The following is an 18,186-nucleotide window of genomic DNA, read 5'->3' on the forward strand; positions in this document are numbered from 1 at the left end:
AGTATTGCTAGGGTGGCCGCCCCAATTATCTCTAAATTGTAGCAGCAGAGTAAGGACTTTAATGTTGATTTGTCATTCACATCTGATGATTTTCTTTCTGTCTGTGAATCACAGCAAGCATCGTTTTCTTTCCCTGCTTACAAATCAATACATTGCTGAAGTTAATGATGAAGGAAGTTGAATCTCTGTGAGGAGCTGTTTCTTATCTTGTATCAGTGGAGGAGGCTAGATATTTGCATATAAAGAAGGTTTGCATATAAAGAAGGCTTATTCTGTGGCCAAAAAGGTAGAAACTTTATCTCTAAACCAAGAAGATAAGATTTGCGTACAATTTGCATTTAGAAACCATTGCTTTGATTTTATTAGCAATATATCTTACCAAACTGACAAAAACAGTGTTGAAATAATCTTGCACTTTGTGCTCAGTCTGCAGTCCAGGGGTTGTGACCCATTGATAGGCAATTTTGTTAACTTTTGTTCTATATAGAATAGAATAGAATAGAATATAATTTTATTGGCCAAGTGTGATTGGACACACAAGGAATTTGTCTTGGTGCATATGCTCTCAGTGTACATAAAGAAAAGATACGTTCATCAAGGTACAACATTTACAACACAATTGATGATCAATATATCAATATAAATCATAAGGATTGCCAGCAACAAGTTATAGTCATACAGTCATAAGTGGAAAGAGATTGGTGATGGGAACTATGAAACGATTAATAGTAGTGCAGATTCAGTAAATAGTCTGACAGTGTTGAGGGAATTATTTGTTTAGTAGAGTGATGGCCTTCGGGAAAAAACTGTTCTTGTGTCTAGTTGTTCTGGTGTGCAGTGCTCTATAGCGTCATTTTGAGAGTAGGAGTTGAAACAGTTTATGTCCAGGATGCGAGGGATCTGCAAATATTTTCACGGCCCTCTTCTTGATTCGTGCAGTATACAGGTCCTCAATGGAAGGCAAGTTGGTAGCAATTGTTTTTTCTGCAGTTCTAATTATCCTCTGAAGTCTGTGTTTTTCTTGTTGGGTTGCAGAACCGAACCAGACAGTTATAGAGGTGCAAATGACAGACTCAATAATTCCTCTGTAGAATTGGATCAGCAGCTCCTTGGGCAGTTTGAGCTTACTGAGTTGGCAGAAAGAACATTCTTTGTTGTCCTTTTTAATGATGTTTTTGATGTTAGCTGTCCATTTGAGATCTTGCGATATGATAGAACCCAGAAATTTGAAGGTTTCTACTGTTGATACTGTGTTGTCAAGTATTGTGAGAGGTGGAAGTATGGAAGGGTTTTTCCTAAAGTCTACTACCATTTCTACGGTTTTGTGTGTGTTCAGTTCCAGATTGTTTTGGTTGCACCACAAGGCTAGTCGTTCGACCTCTCGTCTATATGCGGATTCGTCATTGTCTCAAATGAGACCAATCACTGTTGTGTCATCTGCGAACTTCAGTAGCTTAACAGATGGATCATTGGAGATGCAGTCATTGGTATACAGAGAGAAGAGAAGTGGGGAGAGCACACAGCCTTGGGGGGCCCCTGTGCTAATTGTACAGATATTTGATGTGATCTTGCTTAGCTTCACCTGCTGCTTCCTGTTTGTTAGGAAGCTTGTGATCCACTTACAAGTCTGTTCCGGTACCTGTAGCTGGTTTAGCTTAGTTAGAAGAATGTCTGGAATGATGGTATTGAATTTTTTTTTTCTTCTTCTTGATATTACTTAGTTTAAAAATGGCTTTTAAGCAAAGAGATTTAACCACTTCTAGAATATTGGAAATATCTTCACTTCAGGTACGGAAATTGAGAGAGGATATTAAAGAAAGTCTAAGGAATTTTTTACAGGAGCTTATGGAGGCTCATCTTTCAGAAATAGATCAAAAATTTAATGAAATGGAGAAAGAAATACTGGATTTTAAAGATTTGGTGGAAGAGCAGAGTAAGGAGATGAAAAAATTAAAGGAATCAATTACTCCATTATTGTTATCTAGTACACAGACAGAAGAAAGATTGAATGAACTTAACAAAATTAATTTAGATTTGCAAAGGAAAATAGATGAAGTTCAAATTAATTTGAATTTAGAAAATAAAATAGATGATATTCAGGTTAAGGCTGATAAGGCAGAAGAAGAAAGGGTTATATTACAATATAAATTAATGGAATATGCTATAAGGGTAAGGGGCTTAAGAGAATCTAAAGAGGAAAATTTGAAAGAGATTTTTATTCAGGCCTTTGCCCAGATAGAGGGAATGGAACCAGAAGATTTTGAAGTTAATATTGAAAAAATTTATCGTGTTAATTCCTGGTGGGCAAGGCAGAAGTGTTTACCGAGAGATGTGGTTATTTATTTTACAAATAAGAGGATTAGGTATGGAATTTTGCGAGCATTTTATAAAAATAAATTTCAAATATTAGGACAAGATATAATAATGATGAAGGAAATTCCTCCTAAAATGTTAAGAAAGAGAAAAGAATTTGCCTTTCTGGTGGATGAGCTTAAGAAACATCAGATATATTTTAGATGGGAGGTTCCAGTAGGTTTAACACTGAATTATAAAGGAAGAAAGTATTTTCTCAACACAATTTGTAAAGCACGAGATTTTTATACTAATGTATTAAAGATTGGGAATTCTTTGTTAACAGATGTTAAGTTGAATGGTGAATAGATGGTCGAAAATGTGTAAGATAGAAGAAGGGGAGGGAGAATGTTTAACTTTATTACATATGATTATGGTTAATTTTTGTAAATGATTTATTGTGGATATAAATGTGTAATTTTAGGGGTACTATATGATATATTAAAGGTATAAAGGAATAGGAAGATGGAATATTGTTTAATTTTGGAGGATAGATAGTAAAATTTAGGAATTTGGATTAAATATTATATTTAAGAGATGGATGTAATGTTAATTAGAATGTAATTGTTATAATAGATATATTTTGGATAAGTTATAGGTGTAATTTTAACAATGTTATTTGATATAAGTAAGGTAAAGTGAAGATTTTAATTACTACAATTGATACTTTGGATATTTGTAATATTATTTGTTGTATATATAAATGTTAAAGATGTGAAAAGATGGACTATTGCTTACCCCGGAAGGTTGGACAGAAAAATTAAAGAAACTAAGCTGGAAATATGAACTATGTTTGAGAGACTGCTAAGGGAAGAAAGACATTTTAGAAGAACCCTTGGTGAATATTGGAAGATGGAACGTTGTTTTGATATTGATTGATGAAGGTTGGATATTAAAAACTATGTACTTTATTCAAGAATAAATACTAACTCAATCGGAAACTTCTGAGAACTCTAGGAGTGGAATGGTCTGATATATAATGGAGTGGAAGAAAAGTATCTTCTTTGTCTTTGGAAGGGGAGTGGAGGTTTTAAGGAATGACTATGGATTATGATTTGTGCTAGATTTTAATTTTTGTTGTTAGTTTTATACCCTGTACTCGGTTCTCGGAAGTCCTGGGGGGTGGGGGGAGGAAGGGGAAGGGAGGGGGAGGGGGCAGAAAATGGATTGATAGTTAATGTACAAAGATGATTGAAGATGTATAATTAATGTAAGATCGGACCTGCCTGGCTACTACTTTAGAATGAAGGGAAAGAAGGAGTAGAAGAGAGAAGGAGGAAAGAGAAGAGGAGGAGGAGGAAAGGAAGGAAGAGGGGAAGAGGGAGAAGAAAGGAGTAGGGAGGAAAGAGGAGAGGATGTAGATAAGAGAGGGGGAGGATGGTTATGGAAAGTAGAAGAAGGTAGAGAAGGAGAGTAAAAGGAAAAGGAAGGGGGTGGTGACCGGGCAGACCCGATTAATTGTATATGATGGTACATTAAATATGTTATTGGATATGTTATTGGATAAGAATGTCAAAATAAAACTTTTTGAAACATACAAAAAGGACCCTTGCATAGGTCTTTGGAGACTCAAGATGTTGTAGGATGTAGTGCAGAGCCATATTAACAGAATCATCTGTTGATCTATTTGCTCGGTATGCAAATTGCAAGGGGTCTAAGAGCGGATTCGTGATGGTTTTCAGGTAGGAAAGCACTAGCCTTTCAAAGGTTTTCATGACTACAGATGTTAGAGCAACTGGTCTGTAGTCATTCAGTTCCTTGATGGTGGGCTTCTTCGGCACTGGGATGATGGTAGAGCGTTTGAAGCAAGAAGGAACATAGCACATCTCTAGTGATTTATTGAAAATATGGGTGAAGATGGGGGCCAATTGGTCAGCACAGACTTTTAAGCAAGAAGGAGTTATCTTGTCTGGGCCTGGAGCTTTTCCTGGCTTTTGTCTGTGAAATAGGTCCTGCACTTCCTTTTCTGTGATCACTAGGGGTTGTGAACCCAATGAAATGGGGTCAGTTGTAGGAAGCTTGGCTGTTGTTGGTGTGTCTGAGATGGGGGTTGTGGAGATAGGTGGCTGTAGGATATAGAGGATATATTGTATATTGTATATTGAGGACTGTCTTGTATAATGTTGGGCAGATGGCCACCCAGATTTTGTCACTCTTAGGACTTCATTAACTGTTATTAATGTTTATGCATCAGCAGCTTTTTGAAAGAATGTACTTTTTCTTGGGGAGATGAAACTCAAGAATAAAATACAAGAGTTGAAGAGTATATAAGTTATAGAATAGGAATAGACCAGAAAGTGACACTGTGTGGGAAGGAAGCACACATAGATATAGAGATCCCAGAGTATTTCAACAGGAGCAAAAGTGAAGTGCTCAGTAGTCCAGGCCATAAAATAAGTTGATAGAGATTGATTGAGCTGACATACATGTGAAAGACATCTGAGTAACTTCGTAGATCATAAGCATTACACAAGCACATTACACATTACACAAATAGTATGACCCAGCTGCAAAAGAAGCAGAACCAACACAAGTATAATATCAAGATGAAGAGAAGTTATTATTTTTATCTATTCAGTATTGATAAGTCTGCCTCTAGAATATTGTATTCAGTTCTGGACACTGTATTTTAGAAAAGATATTGATAAACTAATGTGTCCAGAGGACAACAACTAAGAAGATAAGAAAAGCTTATAAGAAAATCTTATGGGAATGTTTGGAAGCATTGGGTAGAATAGAATAACAGAGTTGGAAGGGACCTAGGAGGTCTTCTAGTCCAAACCACTGCTTAGGCAGGAAACTCTACACCACTTCAGACAAATGGCTATCCAATCTCCTCTTAAAAACTTCCAGTGTTGAAGCATTTACAACTTTTGGAGGCAAGTTGTTCTACTAATTAATTGTTCTAACTGTCAGGAAATTTCTCCTTGGTTCTAGGTTGCTTCTCTCCTTTATTAGTTTCAACCCATTGCTTCTTGTCCTGCCCTCAGGTACTTTGGAGAATAGCTTGACTCCCTCCTCTTTCTGGCAGCCCCTGAGATAATTGGAAGACTGCTATCATGTCTCCCCTAGTCCTTCTTTTCATAAGACTAGACATACCCAGTTCCAGCAAGCGTTCTTTATATGTTTTATCCTCAAGTCCCCTAATCATCTTTGTTGCTCTTCTCTGCATTCTTTCTAGAGTCTCAATGTATATTTATATATATATTTAGCTTAGAGAAGGGAAGACTGTAGGGACCCTGATATCCATAATATGTATCTTCCTAACATCTAAAGGGCTGTAGAAAACAGGACAAAATTATTATTCTGAGAAATTCCTACCATCAAGCAACTAAAGCCTGCTGGCAACCAGTTGGTGGAAACCTAGAGCAAAGCAGTTTTCTTCCCAAACCCAGTTGTTAATAACTGCTTTTTGAAAGCCTCGTTTTGCTAGATTGGCAAGTAAGGTGGAAGAGATTGCTCCAGAAGCAAACTTGGCCAAGAAGCAAACTTGGACAGCCCACTAAGGAGCACTTCTTATTGTGGCTGTTGGCCAGACATAATCTCCCAGATCAAGAAAGCCAATTGCATCTACTGTATTTCACAGGTGGCCTGAAGCATGACCTTAATTCTTCTATTACAAGAATCAGGGCTTAGAAGAGCTTATGTCTGGGAGTGTCACATCCCATGTTGAGACTTGCATGGCCAGTTCTGTCATTCTATGTCAGGATACTTTATTAGTAGATCCCTTTTGCTAAAATTTCTCATGACAATGATAATGTAGTTTGCAGGTCTTGAAAAAAGAGTGAAAATTAGCATAAAACAAAAGCATCTTGCCCATTCCACTTGTTTAAACTGTAACAGTGAAAAGAGTTGTTTGTTTTCATATCCTCCTGTTTTTTTGGATCACCCCAGATTATCTCTGTGCAAAGCCCTGCAGGCCAATGCAGGCTGGTAGATCAAAGAGGCTGAATTGGTAATTGGAGTGGCCTCTCAGAGATTTCCATCTTAAGAAGTACATTTCAAAACTACAGAGCCAGAACATCTACTGAACAGTGTAATAGAGCAGAGTAGGGGACTCATCCTGTGTTGTCAAACCCTGCAAATCCCAGCAAGTGATATAGTGGTGAAAGAAGATGCTAGAAAAGTGGAGGATTACAGCCCTGTATTAAAATACACTGTTCAAGACCAGGGCTTCGCTTAATTAAAATTTTGGTAAAATACCCAAAATTGAGTAAATGTGTTTCCCCTCCCCCTTTGGATAATGATACACAAATCCATACCCATCACAACAGGGACATTTAAATTGACTTAAAGATTGCTGTGGGTGCTAAAATATATTCAAAAAACTTCCCAAATATTCCTATTAAGACAATTGATGAAATTACCAATAGTAATTTGTTGAAATGATGTAAAGATCATTCAGTGATACTGTTTTTATAATACAGAGAGTCCTCTAGTTACAACCATTGGTACAGTATCCATTCAAAGTTCCGACAGTGTTGAAGGAAGGGACTTACGACTCGTCCTCCAAGTTCACTAAGGTTTTCCTATATGTGGTTTTGGGTAATAAAACGTTTGGGAAGTACTTATCCTTAATTTGTTTTCAAGGTAATCTTAATGAAATGCATTGGGTTTTTGTCTCCTTCTAGGATTGTGGAAATATACAGTAGACGATTACAAGGCAAGTAAAAATCTTTTGTGCTTCACCTAACGAAATGTATGTTTTCCCATTCTAATAGAATTTGCCATACAATATCAAAGGGTTATTAATCAGCTGTGGTAAATTAAAAAAAGGCATGAATGTGCTGTGAGCAATTTATTACCTGTATATCCCACTACACAGGAAGTTCCGTAGTCATGGAGTTCGTTCATTCATTCATTCATTCATTCAGCCACCCATCTCAGGAAGTTACTTTGGACAGCAAACAATAACAAAGAGAATAAGAACCAAGGCAGGATATCAGCATGTTCATCAGTGAGAAGCATGCTAGCCTAACCGCAGTGATGCAGTGGTTAGAATGCAGTACTGCACGCTGCTTCTGCTGCCTGCCGGCTGCCTGCAATTTGACAGTTCAAATCTCACTAGGCTCAAGGTTGACTCAGCCTTCCATCCTTCTGAGGTGGGTAAAATGAGGACCCAAATTGTCAGCAATATGCTGACTCTGTAAACCGCTTAGAGAGGGCTGTAAAGCACTCTCTAACTCTAGCATAAGTCTAAGTGCTATTGCTAAGTGCTATTGCTAGCTTCTAGATAAGCTAACTTTCTATTGGAAGGATTTGTAAATATACATTATCTACAGAAATATATATTTTGACTTGATAACATGGCCAGTCAATAAATATGTTCCCCTGCATTTCATAATGTATACAAGCAGAGTAAACATTGATGGAGAGGTATGAACGGAAGCCAATAATAAATCTGCTGCCCAACATCCCACAACAAGTTGGCGCTACATCCTCCAGGATCTTTTTCTGCTTTGTGTATCAGGGCGCCCTGTCTCTAGATGTAGGTAGTCCTTACCTTACGATCAATCACTTAACAACTGTTTGACGTTATGACAAACCTGGAACAGATGCTTTATGGCCCGTAAAGCACTTCTGGCTGTTGTAAGATGTGCCACCACCATCTACCCAATCATGTAATCAGATTTCGGCTGCTTGGCAACTGGTTCAGCTTTATAACTGGTTGCAGGGTCCCATGGTCACATGACAACAACTTGTGACCTTTTTTTTGGGTTTCCAGCAAAAAATGCCAACTTGGAGGAATGCGTTTGCACTTATGGCTATGGCTTCACTATCATGGTGATTAGTTTAATGACTGCAGCATAAAATTGAGTCTTGGATGTGTGTAGGTGCCTCAATTTACTACCATAATGGTGTATGATTGCAAATCCTGTCCCAGTTGCAGTTGTAAGTTGAGGATCACCTGAGCTTTGGTTTTCCATATACAGAGGTTAGCACCAGTGGTTGGATTCAAATAATTTAACAACCGGTTCTCTGCCCTAATGACCGGCTGTGTGGGTGTGGCCATGGTTTGCGTGGCCAGGGGATGTGACAGGCAGCACTTGGCCTCCTGTACCCCCCTGGGAGCAAAAACAGGCCACGGGGGGCGGGGATGCGCCTGGCCCCCTGTGCCCCGTTTTGGGCCTAGTAGGCCTCCCTGCAGCCTCCTGGGAACAAAAACAGACCGCGGGGGAGCCCCCCCCCCGGTGCCCCATTTTGGACCTAGGAGGCCTCCCTGCACTTACCTGGGAGCCAAAATGGGGCGCATGGGGACTCCTGGAAGGGACAGGGTGGGAAGGGGCTGGGCCAGCCAGCAATTTAACTACTCGTTCGCCTGAATCGGCCCAAACTGACTGAATCCCACCACTGGTCAGCAACTGCTTTTAAAAGGAGTAAGTGCTTCTTCTCTGGACTCTGACAGGCTTCCTTCCATTAAGCAGACTTCCGGCATTTTCTTCATCAGGAGACTTTTGTGGGCCATGAAAATATGATTAAAACTTAACGATTTTTAATTTTAAGTGAGCTGTGGCTATGAGAAATTCTCTCCTGAATAGGATATTAATTTTTCTGCTTCCCCCTTTTCATTGCAGTTCAGGAGCGCCTTACAAAACAAATTGCTGTGGCCATCACAGAAGCCTTGCAGCCCGCTGGAGTCGGGGTGGTGATTGAGGCAACGTAAGTTAATGCAAAATTTGTAATATGTCCAAAGAGTGAGGGAATTCAAGTTGGGGGTGGGGAGAGAGAGAGAGAGAGAGAGTTTTCACTGTTCAATTTCTATACAGGTAGTCCTCGACTTACAACTATTCATTTAATGACTGGTCGAAGTAACAACGGCATTGAAAAAAGTGACTTATGACTGGTTTTCACGTAACTGTTGCAGCATCCCCCTCTCCCAGTCATGTGATCAAAATTTGGAAGCTTGACAACTGGCATATATTTATGACAGTTGCAATCTCCTGGGGGTCATGTGATTATCTTTTGTGACCTTCTCACAAGCAAAATCAATGGGGAAGCCAGATTCAATTCAAAAGCATGTCACTAACTTAACAACTGCAGTGATTCACTTAACAACTGTGACAAGAAAGGTTGTAAAATGGGGCAAAAGTCACAACAGTCTTGCTTAGCAACTGAAATTTTGGGCTCAATTGTGGGCATAAATTGAGAACTACATATCATCTATATCATCTACCTACCTACCTACCTACCTACCTACCTACCTACCTACCTACCTACCTACCTACCTACCTACCTACCTATCTATCTATCTATCTATCTATCTATCTATCTATCTATCTATCTATCTATCTATCTATCTATCTATGATATCTCTCTCTCTCTCTCTCTCTCTCTCTCTATCAATCATTTATCTATCTATCATCTATCTATCATTTTATCTATGAGCCATGGTGGTGCAGTGGTTAGATTACAGTATTGCAGGCTACTTCTGCTGACTGACTGCTGCCAACTGTTTTGCAGTTTGATTCTGGTTGACTCAGCCTTCCATCCTTTAGAGGTCAGTAAAATGAGGACCCAGATTGTTGGAGGCAACATGCTGACTCTGTAAACTTCTTAGAGAGGGCTGTAAAGCACTGTGAAGCAGTATATAAGTCTAAGTGCTATTGCCATCTACATCATCACCCTCCCTCCCCAATGGAGAATATATAGTTTCATCACCTCAATGAAAGCCATGGCTTAATCATGAATAAAAGTGTACACGAGAGTGGAAATATTGAGGGTTTGATTTTTTAAAAATAATTGGCAAGCTATTATACTGAAATCAAGATTGAATCAGATTTCAATTGTGCAGCTAAAGCTTTCAATCCTACTTCTGCCGCCTTTTGCAGCAGAAAGAGACAGGGTATTTTTTTTCAGCAAAAATATTTCCACTGGATTTTTTTTCTCTGTCTTTTCCTTCTGCAGGCACATGTGTATGGTGATGCGAGGGGTTCAGAAAATGAACAGTAAGACTGTAACCAGCACCATGCTTGGAGTATTCCGAGAAGACCCAAAGACACGTGAAGAATTTTTGGCACTCATCCGTAGCTAAAAACATGCCATCGATTTTCCTTCCTGGACTGTCTTCTCTAGCATTGATGTTGAATCTTTTGTTGTTTGTGTTGCTCCTTCTCTTTTGGAAAAGTAACAGTCACTTTAACATTTCTGAAGTTTTACTGTGTTGGTGGTAAATTCCAACATGTAGTTTCTTTGTCCATACGGTTCCTTGTGTCACTGGAGCATAAAGGTCCTGGAAATATTTTCTCAACCTATGTTGTGTGATTGTTTTAAGGCAAATGTCATGCAGTGTCTATGTGTTTTTGTGTGGGCTTAGTCAGGTTGTTCTTGTCAAAGTCATCTGAAGTGCTTGAAGGACATATTCCCACTGAGTTAGAGAAACCCTTTGCCCTAATGTACAGCAAATTTCTCGATCCAAGGTCAAGAAAGATTGACAGAGGAATTAGAGGCTTTTTCATAGTCTAAATCGGGGGTCCCCAAACTTGGCAGCTTTAAGATTTGTGGACTGAAACTCCAGCATAGCTGGCTGGAGAATTCTGGGAGTTGAAGTCCACAAGTCTTAAAGCTGCCAAGTTTGAAGACCTCTGGTCTAGATATTAAAGAGAGGGCGCTACTTCCTTCCCGCATGATCAAGGGGTCATTCATTCATTCATTCATTCATTCATTCATTCATTCATTCATTCATTCATTCCTGTTCCTCGTTTCAGAGCAATTTGTACCACCACTTCCTCGGCCCTCTATTTTGTACTTCAGTTGCAGCTAGCCCAATTCTTCACTCACAATTCTTCTTGCAAATGAAAGTGGCCCCATTTTCCTCAGATGTCTCTCCAATCCCAGGCAAGTAGAAGTCAAATTCCTTCTTATCAATTTCCATTGATGAAATAGAAATTAGGGGCCTTCTTAGAAAGGGAAGGAAAATCTAGAACTCTTGTTTTGGAGTAGTTAGATTATTGTGTTCATTACTGATGTAATAGTTATATATAATAGTTATAATGATAATACTAATATAATTTTTTATAATTTTTGTTCTGAAAGACCCAGGGTCTGAAATCCTGAGATACTTGTGTTAATCTCATCATAATGCAGGAAACTGGATAGCAACTGCTTTCCCTGCACAGGAGTGGCTTAGATTTGGCAAAAACTCTGACACTGAAAAGAAAAAAATAAGTCATAGTTTGCCTGGCGTTTATTTCACTAATGGAGCAAGATACAAAACGGAATTCCTTTTGAGGTGATGGGAGCAGAACTATGTACAATCCCAGCCCTCCTGCATAAACTGGGCATACGTTTCCAGGCTTGTTAGGAACTCATTTGGAAGACATTATCATGGGGGAGGATGAGCTGTCCTCAGGAATCCAGGACTGATACATTTTGATAGGATTGGAGCATTGTATTTTTCCCTTATATGAAATTTGATTTGGATGTTCTCTTTTAGTAAACTCTAGTAAACCTTTTACCGCATAATTTCTGTTCAATCTAGGTTGTTACTATACTGTGGACACTACTACATGGTTTATATTCTATACTGGACTTGCATTCAAGAAAGAATGATTTAAGTTACTTCTTGGATGTCAGCTCTACATTGTTTATAATAACTTGGTGCCAATTTCAGACCACCTCCAGCCTGGGATTCTGCATCTTTGCTAAAATGGGCCGTGACAGGAACTTTTTGAACAGAATCAGTTTTCAGACAAAGAAGGAATAAAGGATATTGGGAGGCTATATTTAGCAGCCAATTCCTTATTTGACTTCAGTTTTTCTATTTGTCTTTTTGCTTTTCAGAAGTGATTTTGTAAGTTAAAACTGTGGAGGAAAAACACAAGGATCTCTGGAAAAACCCAGAGTTTTGCCGTCCTGATCCCCTCCTGGGTACTGGATAATATGATAGACTCTGTTTCCTTGGCAGAGTTAGCAACTGCTTTTTCTTATTTTGTGGCCCTTGGAAAGTTCCCATCATCAGGAGGGTAAATCAGACATTTAGATCATGAAGCGGACAGTCTGTGCAGCTCCAGTGGGTTCTGGTTGTTTGTGTGAAGAACTTTGAAGGCTCTGTCTCATTTCAGTTCTGCCCATTAAAATGCCAGAATGCTCAGCCGAATTCAGGCTTATCAAATCAACATCCAGAATTCCATGTTCTTAAACAACTTGCATAATGTAATTTGCTCAGTCATCGTAGGAGAGAAGGAAGTGTCCATGGCACAGTGCTCCTTATTTCCAGATGTTTTGTTCAGGCTCTCTTTTTTTTTTTAATTTACATTTATATCCCGCCCTTCTCCGAAGACTTAGGGCGGCTTACAGTGTATAAGGCAATAGTCTCATTCTATTTGTATATTTACAAAGTCAACTTATTGCCCCCCCAACAATCTGGGTCCTCATTTTACCTACCTTATAAAGGATGGAAGGCTGAGTCAACCTCGGGCCGGGCTTGAACCTGCAGTAATTGCAGGCTACTGTGTTCTAATAACAGGCTTCTTACAGCCTGAGCTATCACGGCCCTTAGTCTTTGGGTTTTGGGGGATGTCATCATCCATTGCTTAGTTTGCAGGTATTTCTTTGCTGCATTAACTCAAATTGTCCTGAAGTGGACTTCAACGTGCAGTCATTAAATGGGTTTCTGTTGGATCCATCCATGGCAGAATACCCAGATTTGTAAGCTTATTTATAGCTTGCAGAAACTCCAGCCGATGATGCCTTCTAACAAATGCTGCCTTGTAGGGAAAGTGGGCATTATTTCATTTCCACATTTCAGTCTTAGGCATCTTCCTAAACCCAGGATGGGCAACCTAAAGTTGCAGGCACCTGATTTCTGTTTATGACTCTCAGAGCTCTCTGGCCATGTTGATTAAACATGAAGGCAAAGTCTCCTGCAATTTGATACAGGATACATGAACACTGCTATACAAGCCCTAAAAGAGGCATATTGTTGTAACACCACCTCTACCTCCCTACTCTTCCATGATACATAACCCCACTCATTTTTTGCTCCTAAGCCCCATCACAGTCTTAAATGTAATATTGGCCAGCAAAGGTTGCCCATTTCTGAAATAAGTAATTATGGTTTTGGTCATTTTCTTCCTTCACCGTAAAGTCCTCAGCAGATGAGAGCTTGAGAAAGGTTCACATGGGAGCTGTGAGCACAGCAACCCTGGTTTCTAGAAATACGTTTTGTGGTGCCCAAAGTAGGTCAGGCTCTCTTTTCCCTCTTGTGTAACTGGAATGTCATGAAAAGCCGCTTACTGGAACTGATCTCAATAATTGCCTTCTGAATGGAAAACATATTAAAGAAAGTTTTATAACCACTCTAATTAGAAAAAGATGGCATGAGACCCACTCCTACTTGATGTGAGATGCTCATTTCACTTTATCCATTGGGCGAGGCTGCCTTGTTAGCCAGATCTGTTTGAAACAAAAGGGAGGGGTTGCCTGCTTCCCATTTGGCTTGTTGGCTTTTTCGATTAGTGACCTTGGAAAGCAAGGATGGAGGAGTCGATGTAGGTCAAAAATTGCAGGATGGCAGATGGAGTATCACAACCCAAACCTTGTCACCTTTTGCATATGGATTGGTGCATTCGCATACAAAATGGCAAGGATCTTGCAGATCCTGTGGACACTGCTGAGGTGATGGACAGAATTTTGCAGCATTGGCAGAGCCAATATTTAAGGGTTTTTTTGGGGTGTGTATGTAGAGGAATTGGCTGTTGGGTTTTTTTTTTTGAGGCAAATGCAAAGGCTTAAAGTACCCCTTGCATTCTTTCAAACTCTGCCTCTTGTAGGAGCCAACCAATGTCCCTGTTTTGGAGAGAGCTTTAAAAGGCAAAATGGATGCTGTAAGGCTTTTCCTTCTTAACTTGCCAATTCCCCCGAATCATGAAAAAAACACACCACCAGAGATTCCCAGAGATAATTCCCAGGCCAAAAAAAAAAGGTTGCCCACCCTTGGACTAGGCAGATGCTTGGATTCATCCAACATTTCTTATGGATCAGTCACAGGAATATGTAGAGATTTGTAAAAATGTTTTTCGTTGGCCAGATCTTGTCTTTCCTTCAAGAAGCACATCTGGATTCCCCCCCACCCTATTTTATTGTCTGGGAGGTTCAAAGCAACTTCCTGGCTTAACTGAAGTTTTGAGCCTAAACATCTCTGGTTTGTACACTACGTCCCCTCTAGGTTATTTTACAAATTGCACTGTAATGTCTCAAAGGCCTAAAATTGCACTGTGAAGTTGGGAGAAGCCAGTAACTTGATTGGTCTGGAAAGTTCAAGTTGTTGCACCTGTGCTTGAAATAGGAAGAAAAAATAGCTACATCCAGTCAATCTCTCTCTCTCTCTCTCTCTTATTTCTTACCATGCAATCCTTCCGACATACCTCTTAACTGGTACCTGGATGCATCCTTAATAGCACTGCTTCCTCTCTTGCCTAGTTTGAAAATGTGTGAGGGGTGCAAAGAAGTCGATTTCCATTCCTTTCCCTGGAAGAAGGGAAATTCCAAGTGGCTTGTTCTTTTTGTGGCCTTAATGTATTGAGATCCTTTGGCTCAGTGAATTCTATTTATAATTTTTGTGAACTCTCTCTCTTGTCCTTACTGCCTTTATACTTACTACACTTACGTATGTTCATGTAAGTATGTGTTTATCCATGTATGTACATGTATGTAAATCATATGCAATTTGCTGTTGTCTCTCCCTCCAAATTCTGGCCTATTTATAGTATTAAAATGCAGTGTTGATCACTTTTGGAGATAGTCCTGTGTGATTTCCGAATGCAGTGCTTTTTTTTACGTGCTGAATACTGCAGCACATGGGTTTTATGGCCAGGCTGGTGTGGTGGTGCGCTATGGTGGTGGGGGTCAGCAGAAGGAGAGAAGGCAACATGGGGAGTGAAGGGATGCTTTTGCTGGGTTTGGTTGTTTTCTTGCAGATGTTTGAATATTCAAACTAGGTAACCTATGCTTGAAATAGGAAGAGGAAATAGCTACATCCAGCCAATAGGTAACATCATCACTGCTAGTAAGAAATGGGTTTTGCTCTCAGTTTATATTCTAGTGACTGGCCCTGTCAGTATTGATGGGGATGGTCTTAGAGGTTGATCTTTGATCAACACTGACTGGGCAAGCCACCAGAATGTAAACTAAGAGCAAACGCCACTCCTTACTAGCACTGATGATGTTACCTAGTTTGGGTGATGAAACTTCTGCAAGCTCAGAGAGCACCACTTCAACCCTGAGCTACAAATATTCTTCTTTATTGGTAACATGGGAGTGGAAACTAAATTCTGGCCTTGAAGCAAATATGTCCTTTCACAAGGGCTGATGAGTTGACTTAGCTGCTAGCCAGGGCTGTTGGATGCCAGAGAGAGACAGTAATTCCCATTAGTTCAGCCTTGTACATAGGGCCATGTTGGTTAACCTATGACATGCGTGCCGGAAGTGGCACGCAGAGCCATCTCTCCGGGCACACGAGCCATCATTCGTTGGTCTTCTGGGTTCTGGCTCGCTGGCCAGCTGGCTTTCATGCATGTGGGAGCACTGGAAACCGGAAGATAATCTTCCCGGCATGCGCATGCACACCAAGCAAATGCTCTTCCTGTTTCTGGTGCGCACATACACACATGCGCATATGAACATGCTCCTGATTCAGCTGAAAAGGTTCGCCAACACTGACATAGGGTACTGGGGACTATAGCCTTGGGGAAACACCCACCTCCTCAGTTGCTGGAGAAGGCTGCTGGTTTGAGCCATAAAGAGAGCAAAGAAGAAAGTAGCATAGAGAGACGTGTTTGTGCCTGTGCGGCATGCAGGTAAAAAAGTACCTTTGGAGAGACCTGGGTCACTGGCGAGAGGCTACTGGCTGTATGCTGAGTGTTTAGTGGAGATTACCAATCTCAAACAAAGAAAACATCAGCTGGAGGGTTCCTTGGGCAGTGAAGACCCAGACATGCTTCACCCCAGAACCCAAGACAGACAGGGATGGAGCCTGCAATTGGATACCTGGAGCATTTGGTGGAAGCCGAAGAGGGAGTTGCTTCACAAAAGATCCTAGCAAAGGGACAAGTGCAAAAGGCTCGACACTGGACTCAACCAGTTCCCCTCCTCCCTCCCTCCAGTGGTGGGTTGCCCCTGGTTTGGACTGGTTTGCAAGAACTGGTAGTAAAACTGGCGGGAGGCTCTGCCCACTGACCAGATGTCATCAGGAAGCGAGTGTGTGCACGGATCCCGTTGCAAACCGGTAGTAAAGGTAAGTAGAACCCACCCCTGCCCCCTCCCTCCGTCTCTAAGAGAGAGACAGAAAAGGAGAAACGGGGTAGCTTTGCTAGCAAGAACCATGTGGAGAGAGAGACAGCTACAGAAAAGTAAAAACTGAAAAGCTTGGACACTGCTGGACATGGTTTTGAAAATACAGATGAATTTAGCAAAACAAACAACACCCTCCCCCCCCACAAGACTCCTCTATCTCTGTCAAACCATTGTCTGCGAAACCATTGTCCTACTTAATGATACGATACATGCATAGAGTTGTAAAAGAACCCACAGTCATACTGTGACAAATAGGTAACAACTTACAGTTAAAACTATTTGAGAATTGCTTTTATACCCCTCCATTCAGCTTCGGAGGCAGATGAACCCTACTCTGAAGTGCAGGTACAAGTTAGAATTAGAATTAGAATTAGAATTAGAATAGAATAGAATAGAATAGAATAGAATAGAATAGAATTTTTTATTGATCAAGTGTGATTGGACACACAAGGAATTTGTCTTGGTGTATATGCTCTCAGTGTACATAAAAGAAAAGATACATTCATTAAGAATTCTAAGGTACAATACTTAATGATAGTCATAGGGTACAAATAAGCAATCAGGAAACAATCAAATCAGTAGTTAGAAGTTAGAAGAAACCTTCCACTTTAGAACAGCAGGAAATTCTTTGCCAAATGCTGGTGGGAATTAGATGAATAAAGAGATTGTCATATGTTTATTCCCAGATCATATGATGAGGTTGAGCTTTTAAGATTTCTCCACCTTGCTTCTTGGGTCAATGTAAATCCATGCCACAAAAGATCTTTTTCCTCAAAATGCAATGCCTGAGTTTTTCCTAATGCAATGGATTTCGGGTGGTGGTGGTGGTACAGCACTTGTATTTTCAAAACAGAATCACCTTTTCCTCTTTACTTGAAGTGAGTGAATTCACGTTTTCCCTTTTGTTTTTGTTCGTTCGAGAGGACTGCTCCCCAGTTTTTAAAAGCAGCAAAATGCAGCATTTGAAAAACTCAAAGGCAGTGTCAATATTAATCTCCTCAAACAATACAGCCTGGCTTAGCTGAGCTATCTAATACTCTTGAAATTACATCTATCACCTTCTTTGTTTAGCTTTATTGAATCCAGAAATGAACTAAAATGTTGACCTTTAATTCTGGCAGGAGCCCATGTCTTTGTAGCAGATGATTCCAGCAGAACTCAACCCCGGCTATGGGTATCCAACCTCCACAGCAAAAGGATGCTTAGGATCTCTCTGTCTAGAGCATTGAAACAGTCTTATAGTTTATTTATTTTTTTAAGCTAAGAAAATGTATATGACCACCCAACTCATGCTCGGTGACTCCTGGCAGGATAAAAGCCCAATACAGGCAGTCCTTGAGTTGTAACCATTCGTTTTGTGACCGCTCAATGTTACAACAGCATTGAAAAAAGTGACTGCTGACTATTTTTCACACTTTGGACTATTGCAGCATATCCCACGGTCGTGTGATCAAAATTTGGATGCTTGGCAACTGGCATGTATTTATGACGTTTGCAGTGTCCTGGGGTCACATGATCACCTTTTGCGACCTTCTGACAAGC

General features: G+C 40.2%; 1 protein-coding gene and 1 long non-coding RNA gene across 2 annotated transcripts in view; one reads left to right on the plus strand and one right to left on the minus strand.

The window, feature by feature from the left end:
- The window catches only part of GCH1 (GTP cyclohydrolase 1), a 48,538-nt gene extending 33,454 nt beyond the window's left edge, over window positions 1–15,084 (plus strand). The window contains exons 4-6 of the mRNA XM_058163039.1: window positions 6,984–7,015; window positions 8,928–9,012; window positions 10,258–15,084. Coding sequence (XP_058019022.1) covers window positions 6,984–7,015; window positions 8,928–9,012; window positions 10,258–10,384 — 244 coding nt within the window. The 3' untranslated portion in view covers window positions 10,385–15,084. The remainder of the gene's footprint in view (window positions 1–6,983; window positions 7,016–8,927; window positions 9,013–10,257) is intronic.
- LOC131188067 (uncharacterized) overlaps window positions 1–18,186 on the minus strand; it is a 36,222-nt gene that overhangs the window by 14,732 nt on the left and 3,304 nt on the right. The window lies entirely within an intron of this gene.

Source organism: Ahaetulla prasina, chromosome 1, assembly GCF_028640845.1.
Source record: "Ahaetulla prasina isolate Xishuangbanna chromosome 1, ASM2864084v1, whole genome shotgun sequence".
Classification (NCBI taxonomy): Eukaryota; Metazoa; Chordata; class Lepidosauria; order Squamata; family Colubridae; genus Ahaetulla; species Ahaetulla prasina.